The 15,738-nt window shown below is 44.6% G+C and overlaps 1 protein-coding gene across 5 annotated transcripts in view; it reads left to right on the top strand.

Moving 5' to 3' along the window:
* Positions 1-15,738, top strand: part of CNOT6L (CCR4-NOT transcription complex subunit 6 like) — a 219,184-nt gene that overhangs the window by 180,498 nt on the left and 22,948 nt on the right. For all 5 annotated transcript variants that reach the window (XM_029600462.1, XM_029600451.1, XM_029600443.1 and 2 more), the window contains one exon: positions 1,232-1,389. In XM_029600462.1, the coding sequence (XP_029456322.1) occupies positions 1,232-1,389 (158 nt within the window). The remainder of the gene's footprint in view (positions 1-1,231; positions 1,390-15,738) is intronic.

The following is a 15,738-nucleotide window of genomic DNA, read 5'->3' on the forward strand; positions in this document are numbered from 1 at the left end:
CAAAAGCAACAAACTAAAAGAAAACAAAAATCTCGAAATAATGAAGAAACAATTTTAGGTAACATGTCTTTAAGTATTAGCACCCTTCCACTGGAGGGAAGATACAAAAATAGTACCAACTGAATTTGATACCTCTCACTTTATTAAAAAGATTTCCAAGTGTACCTTGATATGTTGCCTGTACATATTACACTCTGTGAACTCCAGGAGGCTCTTTTTGGCACAAAGCAAGTATTAAGAGCGCTAGCAGTAAATTTGAGAGTGAGATCACACTCTGGTTCAAGTGTGAGGTTCATTCTTTTTTACGGTATTGTGGAATTTAATCCTGGAGAGGAAATAAAATGTGGCAGCAGGATACAGGAATAGTATCAATTGCCAAAGTGTCGCCATCCTGAAAGGGAAAAGACTTCCAATGTACCTCAACATGTTGCAAATCCATGCTATAACTTACGAGCTGCAGAAGTAAGATCTTTGGCGCAGTGCAGTTAAGGAAGCTAGTGGACCAGCTCAGTGGCTGTGCTGTGTGAAGGACCTGAATTCGATGCTTGGGTGTCAAAATCTTCCATTCCCCAGGTCTGCATTCATAGCTCCTGGTGAGAGGGAGTTGTCGTCATTGCACAGCAGTGACACCTAGTGGCTGGATTTAGTGCCCATGATGTAGGGTTTCAGAAGAGGCCTAGTGCCTGATCCTTCCCCCCGCCCCCCCCGCTGAGGTCCTGTTGCTGCAATTACTGGGTTAAGTGAATTGGGAGAGTATTTAAAGAGGATACAAATTCTAGGGTAGCTGTGAATGAAGGCTCATGGTGCTGGATCCCAGGCCTAGTTTAATTAAGCTGAAGGCCCATGATAGCAAATGGAAACCGCTGGGTAAAAAAAAAAATGCACTTGCAATTAAATGTGAGAGAGTAAAATTGTACCTAACATGCCTTGCCGTAAGAGTGAGGCTCATTCAGGTCATGGAATCTGCAAAACTAATCTGTTTGGAGAAAACTAAATTTTTTAGATATTTTTTGTTGGTTTTGGCTTACTGTGGTTTTAACAAAATGACAGGTTGGAAGCAGAGCTGTCTCTGAGCAAAGGTTGCCATGCATCTGTTGCTCTTTCATAATTAAATTTAATTTAAATGATGAGTTGTTATGAATGTTATGTCTCGCAATAATGTATAGTGTTTAGCTTGTAATTTTTTTTTTTTTTTAAATATCCGTGTTTCTTCTTCCTTTTCTCTCACCAGCCTCATTCACAGTCATGTGTTACAATGTGTTGTGTGATAAATATGCCACTCGGCAGCTGTATGGCTACTGCCCCTCCTGGGCATTAAGCTGGGAGTACAGGAAAAAGGGGATCATGGAAGAAATTCTCAACTGGGACGCAGACATCGTTAGCCTTCAGGTGAGATTCCCTGTGTGAAGCCTTTCTGGAGTTTTGGTCTGGAAAATGTGGAAGGGGAATCCTGTGCCATTCTTCTCACAAGTAGCTTTAAAAAATGAGGATTGACAGCGCTTTCACATGGGCGAACTGCTACAGTCTTTCGGGGTGTAGTTTACTGTCAACTGCAGTGAATGTTCAGCTTTGCACCCGAGTGGCAGGTCACTCTGTGCACGCTTCACTGGCTTTCTGGCGAGAGGAGGGTGAGACCTAGGATATCCCAGAACCCACGTGCAAGACTCTAACTTTTTATGTCCCCTTACTTCAGCCATCTGAGGCATTGCGACTCCCCGTGGTAGTGCTTCTTTGCCACCGTTTTGACAAATGTCTGCCTTTCTCTCTTATGAAAATCTGCTTCCTGTTTTTTATGTGTGGCGAGATTAAAACGTGCTGTTAGTGATGCCAGTCCAAGCTCTGTTCCTGAATCAGTAAAGCTCTTAGAAACTGCATATGTTTGGAAGTATTTTAATAAGGACCTAAATGTTTGTTTCCCCCTTGCTTCTTGTACCTTTTAACAGCAATAATTAAGATGATGCGCTTGTTATTTTCCCTGTACGTACCCGGATCAGTCCAGACCCTGGGTTATCGCCCCCTTCCAGCAGATGAAGTCAGAGCAAAAATCTGAGAGGCCACCCATATATAAGTAGGCTCCCTCTCTGCAGTCCCTCAGTATTTCCTCTGACTCAGCAGATGAGGGTTGCACCTGTGGTTCCTCCCTTGGTTTGAGAGACTAGTTTTACTTTCTTGCTGTTTCTCTCTACTGTGGATGGATCAAGTTTAATTGAAAAAAAAAAAAAAGAGCGTAAGGGACTCCTTGCTTCCTTCTCCCACTGCTTCAGCTTGCAGACTGATCTGATGCTGGCTTGCTTATCAGATTTTTTGTAAACTTTTGTCTGTTGGGAGGAAATTTTATACTTTCTGTACTTTTCAATTTCACGTTTCCCTTTGCTTTTCTGAGGGGTGAAAGTTGGTGGTCCAACCTCTTCCCCCGTTGGCCCGACCGGCTGCCCTGAGAGGTCGTTTTTGCCTCAGGGCAGCATAGACAGAGAGGCGTCATTCCTCTGTCTTCTAAAACAAAAAAAAAACTAGCAGCAATAAATAACTTTAAGTGCCTGGTTTCACGCTTGAGGTCGGAGCCTTTGTCAGTTGTGCTTGAGCGCTCCTTCCCGGTAGTTTTCAGAGGTATAATTTCTCAGTGTGCCGGCGCCCTCCCCCATGCCGCGGTCTCCGCAAGGCTTCACGGCTCTCCCGGGCGGGAATTTGCTCGAGTTGTCTCCACCTCCGGGTCCACAGTCGGGGAATAAGCATGGAGAAACCCGTCCTGGCAGGCCTTCGACCTCCGGCCAAGGCATTCCCATCTCATACCACGATTTTGGAGTTACTCTCAAGAGCGTGGGACACTCCGGAGGCTTCCCTCCGGGTCGGCAGGGCGATGAATAAACTATCCATTCCCGGAGGACTTCCTGGAGCTCCTCAAGCTTCCGAAGGTTGATTCTTCCGTGACGGCGGTCACGAAGAGGACCACCATCCCGGTTACTGGGGTTGCCGCTCTGCGGGACGTGCAGGATAGAAAGCTGGAAGTTTATCTCAAGAGGATCTTCGAAGTCTCCGCTTTGGGTGTCCGAGCGGTGGTCTGTAGCTCGTTTATGCAGAGAGCAGGTCTCAGATGGGTACAGCAGCTCCTGGGGTTTCAGGATCTACCTCCGGAGGAGGCCCAACAGACTGAGCACCTGGATGCGGTCATAGCATATGGGGCGGATGCTCTCTCTGATCTTCTGCAAGTACTGGCCAGGTCCATGGTCTCGGCCAAGCGCCTCCTCTGGCTCCGTAACTGGTCTGCGGATGCTTCTAAGGCTCAGCTTGGATCCTTGCCTTTTAAGGGCAAGTTACTATTTGGCGATGAGCTGGACCAGTTGATTAAGTCTCTCGGGGAGAGCAAAGTTCATAAGTTGCCGGAGGATCGGCCTCGTTCAGTCAGAACATTCAGTGCCATCCGCAGTTGTTTCCAGGGTCAGTGACATTTTCGACAATCCAGACCGGTTAATCAGAGGCCCCCCTCCTCTCGAGCCCAGGTCTGGTCTCATTCCTTTCGGGGTAGACGCCCATCCCGAGACGCTTTGTCCCAGGGGTCAGCTTCCAAACCTGCCCAATGAAGTCTGGCCGGTCCACTCTTCAGTTCCTCGCATAGGGGGTCGCCTATCTCTTTTCTACAAGGAGTGGACCAGGATAACTACCGACTGTTGGGTCTTGGATATTCTAAGAGACAGCTACGCCTTAGAGTTTGCTCGACCCCTCAGAGACAGGTTTGTCTTCTCTCCTTGCGGACTTCAGAAGAAGCAGGCGATCGTGCGCCAGACGCTGGACTGGCTCCTCAGCTTGGGGGCTATCAGACTGGTTTCGATGCTGGAACACGGGTCAGGCCATTATTCCGTTTACTTCGTGGTCCCCAAGAAGGAAGGCTCCTTCTGCCCGATTCTGGATCTCAAGCTGGTCAACAGGGTGCTCAAGATCCCACATTTTCGAATGGAAACGTTATGCTCTGTCATGACTGCAGTGCATTGCGGGGAGTTTCTAGCATCCTTGGATCTGACAGAGGCCTATCTCCACATTCCAATTCTACCGGAGCCTCAAAGGTTTCTTCGCTTCAAAATCTTTGGACAGTATTATCAGTTTCAAGCTATACTGTTCGGGCTAGCAACAGCGGCTTGCACCTTCACCAAGGTGATGGTGGTAGTGGCGGCGGCACTCTGGAGAGACAGGATTCTGATCCACCTGTACTTGGCGATTGGCTCATCCGAGCGAAGTCTGAAGCCCAGTGTCAGCAGTCAGTCAAAAAGGTTTTCCACCTTCTTCACTCTCTCAGCTGGGTAGTCAACTTTGCCAAGAGCAGTCTTGTGCCGTCGCAGGAGCTCGACTTCCTGGGGGCCCATTTCAACACCAAGCTGGGCAGAGTCTTCCTCAGACAAGAGTGGGCGCAGAGTTTTCTGGTACAGCTACAATGATTTCGTTGCCTTTCACTCCCGACCGCGTGGGACTATCTGCAGGTCCTGGGTACTATGGCTTCCACTATAGATGTGGTCCCATGGGCTTTTGCGCATATGCATCCTTTGCAGAAGGCGTTGCTTTCCCGCTGGAAGCCGGTCTCTCAGGATTATCGGGCACCGTTGTCGGAGGTAGCCAGACACAGCCTCTCCTAGTGGCTCCACCTGGATCACTTGCCGCAGGGGGTTGAGCTGGAAATTCCCCAATGGATCGTGATTACCTCAGATGCCAGCCTCTCCGGTTGGGGGGCAATGTGCGAGAGGACCTCGATTCAGGGGCAATGGACAGCAGTGCATTCGGCGTGGTCCATCAGTTGACTGGAGACCAGGGCAGTTCGCTTGGCCCTGCGATGGTTTCTTCCTCTGATTCAGGGCAGAGCCATCAGGGTGCTCTCAGACAATGCGACCACAGTGGCTTACATAAATCGCCAGGGAGGCACAAGAAGTCGGCAGGTCTCTCTGGAGACAGACCGTCTCATGGACTGGGCGGAGCGTCATCTGTCTCGTCTAGCGGCTTCCCACATAGCCGGGGTAGACAATGTCCTAGTGTATTTCCTGAGCCAACAACGCATAGACCCAGGAGGCAGTGGATCTTGTTTTTGGCAGGTGGGGGGTTCCCCACTTCGACCTCATGGCCACTCAAAGGAACGCGAAGGCTCCACGCTTCTTCAGCCGCAGAAGGGAGCATGGCGCGGAGGGAGTGGATGCCCTAGTTCTTCCTTGGCCTCCAGAGCTGTTGCTCTATGTGTTCCCGCCGTGGCCTCTGATTGGGAAAGTACTGCGCAGAATAGAGTACAATTGGGGGCCCGTTATTCTAGTAACACCAGAGTGGCCTCGGGGACTGTGGTACGCGGACCTGATCAACCTAGCCGTGGACGGTCCTCTTCGGATCGGACATCTGCCTCGCCTGCTTCACCAAGGTCCCGTATTTTTCGACCAGGCAGATCGCTTTTGTCTTGCGGCGTGGCTTTTGAGCGGCGCCGGCTGAGATGTCAAGGATATCAGGAGGATGTGATTGCAATGCTTCTCAAGGCTAGAAAGACTTCCACTTCCATCTCCTATGTCCGGGACTGGAAGGTTTTCGAAGCTTGGTGTGAGGCAGTACCGGTTCTTCCCCGCCAGGCATCTGTTCCTCAGATTCTTTTCTTTTTGCAGCAAGGTCTGGACAAAGGTCTGGCTTATAATTCTCTGAGGGTCCAAGTGGCTGCCCTGGGAGCTCTCCTTCCTAGTCTCCCAGGTACCTTACTTTCGGCCCATCTGGACATAGTCCGTTTTCTCAGGGGTCACATTAAACCGCCGACACAGACGCTTACACCATCATGGGATTTAAATTTGGTTCTTCGAATCCTTGCTGGACCACCTTTCGAGCCTTTAAAAAGGGCCTCTCTGAAGGATCTCACGCTTAAGACGGTGTTTTTGGTGTCCATTTCCTCGGCTCAGAGGATTTCGGAAATTCAAGCCTTGTCATGCCGAGAGCCTTATCTTTGTTTCACGATCTCGGGAGTTTCACTGACCACTGTACCATTATTTCTACCTAAGGTCGTCTCGACTTTTCATTTGAATTAGTCGGTGGAGCTGCCCTCTTTCTCGGACGAGGATTCCAGGGAGCTCAGGCGACTCAATGTCAAGCGTGTCCTCATTCGATATCTGGAGGCAACGAATGACTTCCACCTTTCGGACCATCTGTTTGTCTTATGGCATGGACCCAAGAAGGGCCACCAGGCGACGAAAACCTCCATTGCACAGTGGTTAAAAGAAGATATTTCTTCGGCATACATAGGAGCGGGTTCGTCCCCTCCAGAGGGTATTAGGGCTCATTTGCTCCGTGCTCAAGCGGCGTCTTGGGCAAAAAGTCGTTCTGTGTCTCCGCAAGAGATTTGTTGAGCAGCTACTTGGAAGTCTTTGCACACTTTTGCTCGTCATTACCGGCTAAACCTCCAAGCGCTGGTCCTTGGGTCTTTTGGGGCTCAGGTACTGCGAGCTGGGCTAGCTGGCGCCCACCCTAAGTAGGGAAGCTTTGGTACATCCCAGGGTCTGGACTGATCCGGGTACGTACAGGGAAAAGAAAATTATTCCTTACCTGCTAATTTCCGTTCCTATAGTACCATGAATCAGTCCAGATGCCCATCCTAACGCTACCAGCTCAGTACTGTTTGGAAGTTTCTGATTGTTCTTTTTGCAAGTTGCTGTTTCGGGATGTCTGGTTCTCATCCCAGGTTACTAATTCTTGTTTTTGATACCTTGCTCCATCCAATACTTTCTTTCCTTCTTGCTTGGATATACTTCATACTGAGGGACTGCAGAGAGGGAGCCTACTTATATATGGGTGGCCTCTCAGATTTTTGCTCTGACTCCATCTGCTGGAAGGGGGCGATAACCCAGGGTCTGAACTGATCCTTGGTACTACAGGAACGAAAATTAGCAGGTAAGAAATAATTTTCTTTTATGGGTGTCTAAAGCGTGCAAACAAAATAAATACATAAAAAGGTTCTGTTGTGCATTATTATTTCAGCTACCAGCTTTATATACCTCTTTATGTAGATGGCATGTGTGATGACCAACAAACTCACTAGGTTTGTTTTCTTTTTTTTCTATAACCCACGATTTGAGGTGAACAAAACTAGGGGGTTGGGGGTTGGATTGTGTGTGTTTCTCTACTATCTATATGTTTATGCCAGCAGAGCGTGCTAGCAGCAGGGCAGAATAAAAGAACAAGTCTTGTTTAGTGTGCTGCTGTCCAATACTTGGGGTTTGCACATTTTTATAAATTAGATTTTCCGGGCTTAGTAAACCTATAGACTGGAGGATGAAAATACAGAGCTTCTGGGTTTCAAAATAGCCCATGAATATTTGTCAGATCACGTATTTTCCTGAAACTGATATTTTTTTTAATATATTAATAAAGTCCTGCAAATACCTTGATATTTGGTTGATAATAGAAGGAAGATCTTTTTTTATTTGCCCCATGAATATAATCAAACTTTGTGTCAATTGCAGGCCTTGAAAAAACAAAAGTCTCTAATATTTTTCAGTTTTATACAAGTGGTATTTGAACTGAAGAAGGAGGCACTGTCTTTTATTTCAGCCCTTTTTCTGCCACAGTGCTTTCAGCCTTCATGGCGAAATGAATTTTGTGATATGTATGTGGTCTGTCTTTTTTTTTTTTTTTTTACTTTCAATAAAATATTTAAAACACAATGTATTCTTCCTTCATGTGTTTACACACAAACACACACTAAAAAAAAAAGCAAGTATACAAACTTTGCATTAATTTAAAAAAAAAGTATAGATGTAGATATCTTGCCATATATAAATCCTTTGTAACTAAAACACAAATTGTGGCACTACTCATGTTAGCCTAGCATCCTATAGGGGAACCGGGCTTATAAGATCCCCCTAATAACTTTTTAAACCGTTCATCTACTTTCATTCAAATTGCTGCCACAGATTGTAGAGCAAAATTGATAAATGGGTCAATCCAAAAACTTTGTATATAAAATGTTAAATAAATAATTTTACACAGGCTGTAGAGCTTCCAGACACTGCGTTTTATACTTTTCATGTGTTCTCAATGCCCCTTCGGTTAGAATCATGGTTTGGCTAGACTGATTATAAATAACATAATGTCTTCACCAATATTTCTCTATAGTGGCACTAGACTGGGCTGACCACTTTCCTCACTGCTATATGGTTTTGACTGTTGAATCTTTAGAGATTTAAGCTATGATTAACCTCTGTCAATAAGAGGTTTCCAGTTAGGCGAATATGAACATAAGATTAGCTTATTCACAGATGATGCGGGTCTTTTCCTTACCTCTCCATATACAGTACATCATGATCAACATCGACATTGTTTTGAACCTTTTGGTTTATTTGCGGGATTAAAGATGGACCTATAATAAAGCAGAGGTGCTTCCCTTGAATTCTCAAATTAGAGATAGCTGGCCTGGTACTTTTCCTTTATGTTGGGCTAATAATTGAATTCAATATTTAAGTGTTTATATATCTGTAGATCTGACTTCCTTATACCAAATAAATGTATGTTCCTACCTCTTTATTTGGCAGCGTGGCTTTATTTAAAATGGTACTCTTTCCTAAACTGTTATATATTTTGCAGACACTGCCATGTTGGCTAAAAGTTAAAAATATTGCAGCTTTAAAATCTGTTGTGAGATTTATATTTGGAGAGGAAAAGGTGCAAGAATTAGTTATATTAAGCTTCTCAAACCTAGAGATTTTGGTGGCCTCAATCTTCCAGATTTAGGTTTTTTATAACTTCGCCTGTGAAATGAGATTTGCTTGGGAATGGTTTTGTAGAACCTATAATTATTATATAAAGGATATGTTAGACTAAAGGGAGAGAAGCATAGAATTCCAAGTTATGTGATTCATATGTCAGATGCTGATATCCCTCGCATGCTGTGGAGCCATCATTTATGCATACCAGTGTTTCAAGCATGGAAATGTGTTAATAAATGGGCCGGAAGAACACATACTATTTCTGGCTTTTTACCTTATCTCTGTAATAGATTTCCTCCCTGGCCTGGAAAATATTTTTTATTTTATGGCAAAAAAAGGGCTTATGCATGAGAGCGGATTTTTATTGTACTGTTAGCAATGCCTTATATTCTTTTGAACGGCTATAAGAGGTTTACACTCTTTCCCCATAGGTATTTTTATATGTATTTATTTGCAGACCAGACATTATATTCAATCTTTGAAAAGCAATCACAATTTTTCATACTGACTCCTTTAGATAAGGAAACAAAACTTATCAGTAATAAAACTTATAGACTCTTTCATTGGTATAAATTGCGTATGTTTAAAAATAAGTCAGACATGTTAGAAGATTTATCAAGATATTGGAGTAGTGCTTTTGGTACTGAGATTACATCGAAAGATCTACAACTTCATTTTCCATGTTTAAATAAAATTATCTGTAGTTGTGCGTTTTCAAGAGATGCAATTTAAGATCTTGCATCATTCCTATATCGATGTGGTGAAAGTATATTGCATAGGAATAGCTCAGTTGCCAAGATGTTTAAGATGCCATATGGACTGATGGTTCTATGATATACAAAGTAATTTAGCTTTTTGTCCCAAGATTTTCTTTTTTGGGGGTTCTATTTTCAAAATTCTTAAGATTATTCTTTGTCAGCCTAAATATACTGGTGAGAATTGGATACTTGGTTTCATGGATTGGATGGAAAATTTGTCGAGGATCTATCAAAAGATTGTGACTATAGCTTTTTGCTAATAACTAAATATTGCATTATATTGTTTTGGATTAACCTGCAAACTCCTAAATATACAGTTTGGGTGCAGTCTGAGCATATTGATGTAATATATGTACAAACTCCTAAATATACAGTTTGGATGCAGTCTGAGCATATTGATGTAATATATGTACTTCTAGAAAAGTGGCTAAGAACTGCATTGCAGCATGGGAAAATATTTACTCCTTATTGTCTTTACCTGTTAAGGAGAAACTGAATGAATTACAATATTCTATTCATTGACATTGATATATACTGTTTCAGTTTTTCCTTTACATTTTGTTTTTATTCTGTTTTAAGAAAAAGGTGTGCATGTGTAGTATGATTCTGTTTGTATTATTTCCAAAAAATAAGATGGGATATTACACGTATTGATGATTGAAAAAAAAGCTAAGAACAATATCTATTTTTCTTGTATATATCACCTATACATTAAGATTTGTTATACTGATGCTTGTAATGTTGCATTTTCCTAAATAAAAGTATAAAAAAATAGATGATAAAATCATGGTTTGTTTCTGTATTTTAGTTTCCTGCACAGAAACGGGCCACTTGGGTTCAGTTCAATTGAAATCGCAGGGAGGTTAGACACATTGTGATGTCGGTGGGTTTTTTTAATTGTTTTTTTTAAGCTGTCTTGCTATTGGTGGTAATTTTTCACAGAAGGTGTAGTGGAATTGTGGCATGTTCTCCTGGTGGTGGATGAAACAATAATATACTTTAAGAAGGCATGGTGTAAGTACAGACGATGTTTAGTTGCTAAAAGTGGAGAAGCAGCAAGCATGACCTAGTGCTGCACTCGACCGATTCAACAATGAGTATTAGGGCTTCCATAGTATGTGGCACAGTGGTTAATATGAAATGTTAGATGTCCTAACAGTGGTACAAGCATTGACATCTGACAGAGGTTAAAGTGCACATTGCAGGTGCTTACATAGCCAGGTCTGTCAGGCAGGATATGCAGGGGACCTTACAGTCTTACTAATAATGGTACCTATTTAAAAAACACTGTGATGAAAGTTTCAAGTTAGCGCTGAGTCTGATAGGCTGTGGACTTTGTAATCACTGAAAGTACTAGTGAAATGCAAGCAATCAGGTAGTCTGAATTGTCTCACAATTTATGTAGAGGCCTTAGGCTGTCAAGGACAGGCCACAGTAGTATTGCTGGCTATTTAGATCAGTGTTTCCCCAACCAGGACGGATTCACATCTGATGAGGTGTGCATGGAAAAGTTGTCATTGCCTGATCCTCAGATCAGGACACCTGGGATTGCGATGTTAGCAATTCTCAGCAAGAAGAGAATACCAGAGGTGGCTCTTAAACATTCAGGAGCTCCATTCTAGAAACGTGTAATCACGCAGTGTGCCCCTTCCTAGCTACAGCTCCAAACCTGGTGCCTTGAAAGTGGTTTTGGATACATTGGAGGCTGGCGTCATGTATGGATCAGTAAAAGGATGGCCTACATTTGTCTGTAGCAGGAAGAAGGGTGCTAAGTGAGAATTTCAGATCATATATTATCATTCATTTAAATAAATACTTCAGTTCGGTGTTCCTAAAAAAAGACCCTGGAGAAGAACTTTTCCTAGTTGACAAGACTGTGGATGGGGATGGTGTAGATGTAACTCCATTTACAGAAGAGAATATGTGGGAAAAGCTAGGAAACTGTAAGTGGACAGGGCCATGGGGCCGGATGACATACATCCTAGGATACTGTGGGAGCTCAGAGATGTGCTGGCGGGTCTGCTGAAGAACCTGTTCAATAGATCCTTGGTAATGGGAGTGGTAGCGCAAGACTGGAGAAGAGCAGTGGTGGTCCTGCTTCACAAGAGTGGGAGCAGAGAGAGTGGGAGACTAGAAACTACAGGCCAGTTAGCCTTAACTTGGTGGTGGGAAAGTTAATGGAGACTCTGCTGAAACAAAGGATAGTGAGCTATCTACAATCCGGTGGGTTGCTGGACTCAATGCAGCATGCATTCACCAGGGGAAGGTCAGGTCAGACAAATCTGATTGATTTCTTTTGATTGGGTGACTAGAGAATTGGATCAGGAAAGAACACTTGACGTGATTTACTTGGATTTTAGTAAAGCTTTTGATATGGTCCCACATAGGGAGGCTCATGAACAAAATGAGAAGCTTGGGAGTGGGTGCCAAGGTAGTAGCATGGATTGCACTCTAGTTGACTGACAGGAGACAGCAAGTAACGGTAAATGGAACCTACTCTGAAGAGAGAACGGTGTTAAGCAAAGTGCCACAAGATCAGTGTTGGGATCAGTCCTGTTTGATATTATTGTGAGCGACATTGCGGAAGAGATAGAAGGTATAGTCTGTCTATTTGTAGATGATACTAAGATCTGAAACAGAAGTGCAGAGTCATGCATCTGGGGTGCAGCAATCCAAAAGAGCTGCATGTGATGTGTAGTGAAAGACTAATGCACCCAGACTGGGAGAGGGACCTTGTTGTGATAGTGTCTATTGATCTGAAGGCAGCGAAGCAGTGAGACAAGGCGATAGCTAAAGCCTGAAAAATGCTGGGCTGCATAGAGAGAGAAATAACCAGTAAGAAAAAAGAGGTGATAATGCCCTTGTACAGTCCTTGGTGAGGCCTCACCTGGAGTACTGCATTCAGTACTAGTGCCCATATCTCAAAAAGGATAAAGACAGGATAGAAGTGATTCAAAGAAGAGCAACCAGAATGGTGAGGGGTCAGCATTGGAAGACATGAGGAGAGGTTGAAGGATTTGAATATGTACACTCTGGAAGAGGTCCAGGGGAGATATGATACAGACCTTCAGATACCTAAAAGGTTTTAATGATGCACAATCAACAAATGACCTCCGTTAGAAAGAAATCAATAGAACTACGGGTCATGAAATGAAACTCCTGGGAGGATGACTCAGAACCAATATCAGGAAATATTTCTCCACAGAGAGGGTGGTGAATGCCTGGAATGCCCTTTCAGAAGAGGTGGTTAAGAAGAAAACCAATGAAGGAATTCAAAAGGGCATGGGATAAGCACTGTGGATCCCTAAAGCTTGAAAATAAAAAAAGAAGAGTGCATGGGGGGTAACTTGCTGGTGTGGTAGTTGCTGCCCTTAACAAATAAGCCTTGATAGTATTAATGCAACTCCATCAGTGGTCGCTGCTTCAACAGCAGAGGGAAAAGGGGAATTGGATTCAGACAGCACTGACTTTTACTGTTTGGGGAACAAATAAACATGGGGGTAACTTGCTGATGCTGCTTTTACTACCCTTAATCACTAAGCCTGATACTTTTAATGCAGCTCCATCATTGCTCTCTGCTTTCACAGCAAGGGTTAAGAGAAATTGGATTCAAACAGCATCTGAGGGCCCTGATTTTTAAGGTGTGGGAAACTGATAAGCATGGGGATAACCTGCCCAGTGCAGCAGATACTGGCATAAGCTTGTGGGCAGACTGGGTGGAACATTTGGTCCTTTTCTGCCATCATGTCTATGTTTCTATAAGTCCTGGAGAGTGGAACTTAATGGGCATCATGCAGGGCATGGCTAGCTGGACCTTGCTTTGTGTAGTGCACACATCGCACACAACCAGGCCCGATGCGACCAGGTGTGCATACCTTGCATTTGCTCAGGGCAGCAGCAGGAGAGGCCGCGGGGCCGCTGACAGCCAAAGATGGAGAGAGGCTGAAAGCCGCCAGTACTCAAACCACCGTCGGCCTTCAGCGAGGCCCGTGTTTTGTTTTTGTGTGGGCATGGTCACAGCTTCTGCTCTCCCCCCCCCCCCCCCAAATCAGGAAGGCCTGCGGGGCTGTGATGGACAAGGCTGGTGAAAGCCTGTCTCCCATTCCTGCCTCGGGCTCCCAATAATGATGCTGGAGGGGTGCAGGGGCCTGAGAGGTGTTTGAACTGCAATCGCAGTGTGTATGTGTGTGTCTCTGTGAGAGCCTTTGTGTATGTTTGTATGCCTGTGAGAGCCTATATGTCACACAAAAGCTCTCACAGGTGCATACATAATGTATCTGTGAAGGAGAGGGAGTGTGTGAGAGAAAGAATGTGTTGTTGTGCGTGCATGTGACGGAGAAGATAACATTTGGGCGTCCAAACCTCCCCCAATCCACGACAGTCTCAGGTGACAGGAAATCAGAAGATCACCGCTATGGAGAGCTGATTTTTTTTTTAAAGCCTTATTAGTTTTTATTATTGGGTGTAATTTGTTGCTCTGCATGTAGAGGCTGGCTTGTTGTGGGTTCCAGTTCAATTCTTCTCAGCACATTTCTGTTTATACTTTCTGATCTCTTTATTCTGTATTTGGTGAGGATGTGTCTGTGTTCTGCATATGTGACCGAGGTGAGCTATTTTGCTGGCATGTAATCTCTGTGAAGAGATCTATAGCAGCCTGGTTTCCTAATAAGAGTTTTATTGGTGTTCTAGGGCCTGGTTTAATGTGTGCAGTGTTGCCTTTTCATAGATAAGGTTGTTAGGGTTGGTTTGGTATGGGAAGTTTACTATACTGTAATGGTAATTCTGTTTGTTCATGGCTTTCTGAGGGCCAAGCTCACACCCAGTACGCATTCTATAAAGTCTAATTCCACAGGAGTTCAAGTGTCTTTTTTGCAGTGTTTTCTGGTTGGCAGCACAGGAGTGCATGTAAATATAATGTGCATGTTGTGTTATTTTTGCCTCAGCAGACTGTGTTCTTTTGAATGTTCTTTTTCAAAATGCATAATTTGTGTGTGTCTGTAAAGGATGTGGGGGTGTGTAGGGTGGCGTGTGTGTGCAAGGCTGTAAGGTTTGCCTAGGGAACCTAATACCCTTCCTTATCCATGGGTTCTGGGTGGGGGGAGCATGTCAGTTCTTAAAAAATATAGATTGCAGGATGGAGCTGGGCTTTATTTGATGGGCCCGGGACAGACACTGAATAAATCGAGGGGGCAGCACAGTCATTTTTCGCACAGAGCAGCACAAAGGCTAGCACCGGCTCTGCACACAACATTGCCTCATTTCCCCCCACCCTCACCCCTGAGCCACCTCAAAATCATTTCAGCCTCTGTGTTATCCCCAGGCTGAGTGAGATGGGGAGAGTGTGCACCGAGCACTCGATATGAGTCATTCTGAGTGTGTGGGGCAGCAGCAGCAGCTTCGATGGAGCCCTGATAGCCATATGAGGTAGCCAAGGAAACTAACTGAGCCAGCTGCTCACATCACACCAACTTCTCCCTCCTCCTGAACGTGTATATAGCGGGAGCTGGTCCATTGTGACGGGTTTGTATGAATGTGTGCCACCTCTCTCTCCCTTTTTGTTTTAAAATTTGGAAGAGAGACTGGTGGGGCTTTCTTAGTTCTTATTTGGCCATTTCAGACCTCTTCATGTCTGCATTTCCCGCTCCGTGGAGGTTGGCACGCCACACAGTTTTGATAACCTAGGTGTGCCTTCGGCTTGAAAAGGTCAGAAAATGCTGATTTACATTATTACAGGTATTGTGGTTAGACGTGACAAAGGTGGGTGCTGGTGAGTTGTAAGTGTGGATCTTGCATGCTTCTCTTCTACCCGAGATGGTGGATTACAAAGGAGGAAGACAAAGAAAAAATAAATAAATAAATAAATTTCCTGTATACGGAGAGATCTTGTAGTCCGTGGTAGCAGCTGGGTTGCATTCTTGGCAGTGTGACAGATTGAATTGATTGGGTGGTCTCTTTCTGCTGTCATTTAATATGATAGCGCTTCTCAACTGGTGTGTCGCATCTCCCGGTGTCCCACTACCCTGTTGTACTTTCCTTCTCCCTTTTTCCAGCCCCTGCGGGCCAATTGGAAGCCTCCTTTTTTCCTATCCCCACTGCCCAATGGGAAGCCTCCTTCATTCTGCCTGCCCCTGTGCAGGCCAATCGGAAGTCTCCTCCCTTCTACCTGCCCGTGGGAGTAGGAAGAAGGGAGAAAGCCTTTGATTGACCAGTGAGACAGACATCGCATAGCCCGGGGGTGGGGTGATAGGAATAGCATGTTGAACTCCGACGAAGCA

The sequence above is a fragment of the Rhinatrema bivittatum genome, chromosome 1 (genome assembly GCF_901001135.1).
Source record: "Rhinatrema bivittatum chromosome 1, aRhiBiv1.1, whole genome shotgun sequence".
In the NCBI taxonomy this organism is placed as follows: Eukaryota; Metazoa; Chordata; class Amphibia; order Gymnophiona; family Rhinatrematidae; genus Rhinatrema; species Rhinatrema bivittatum.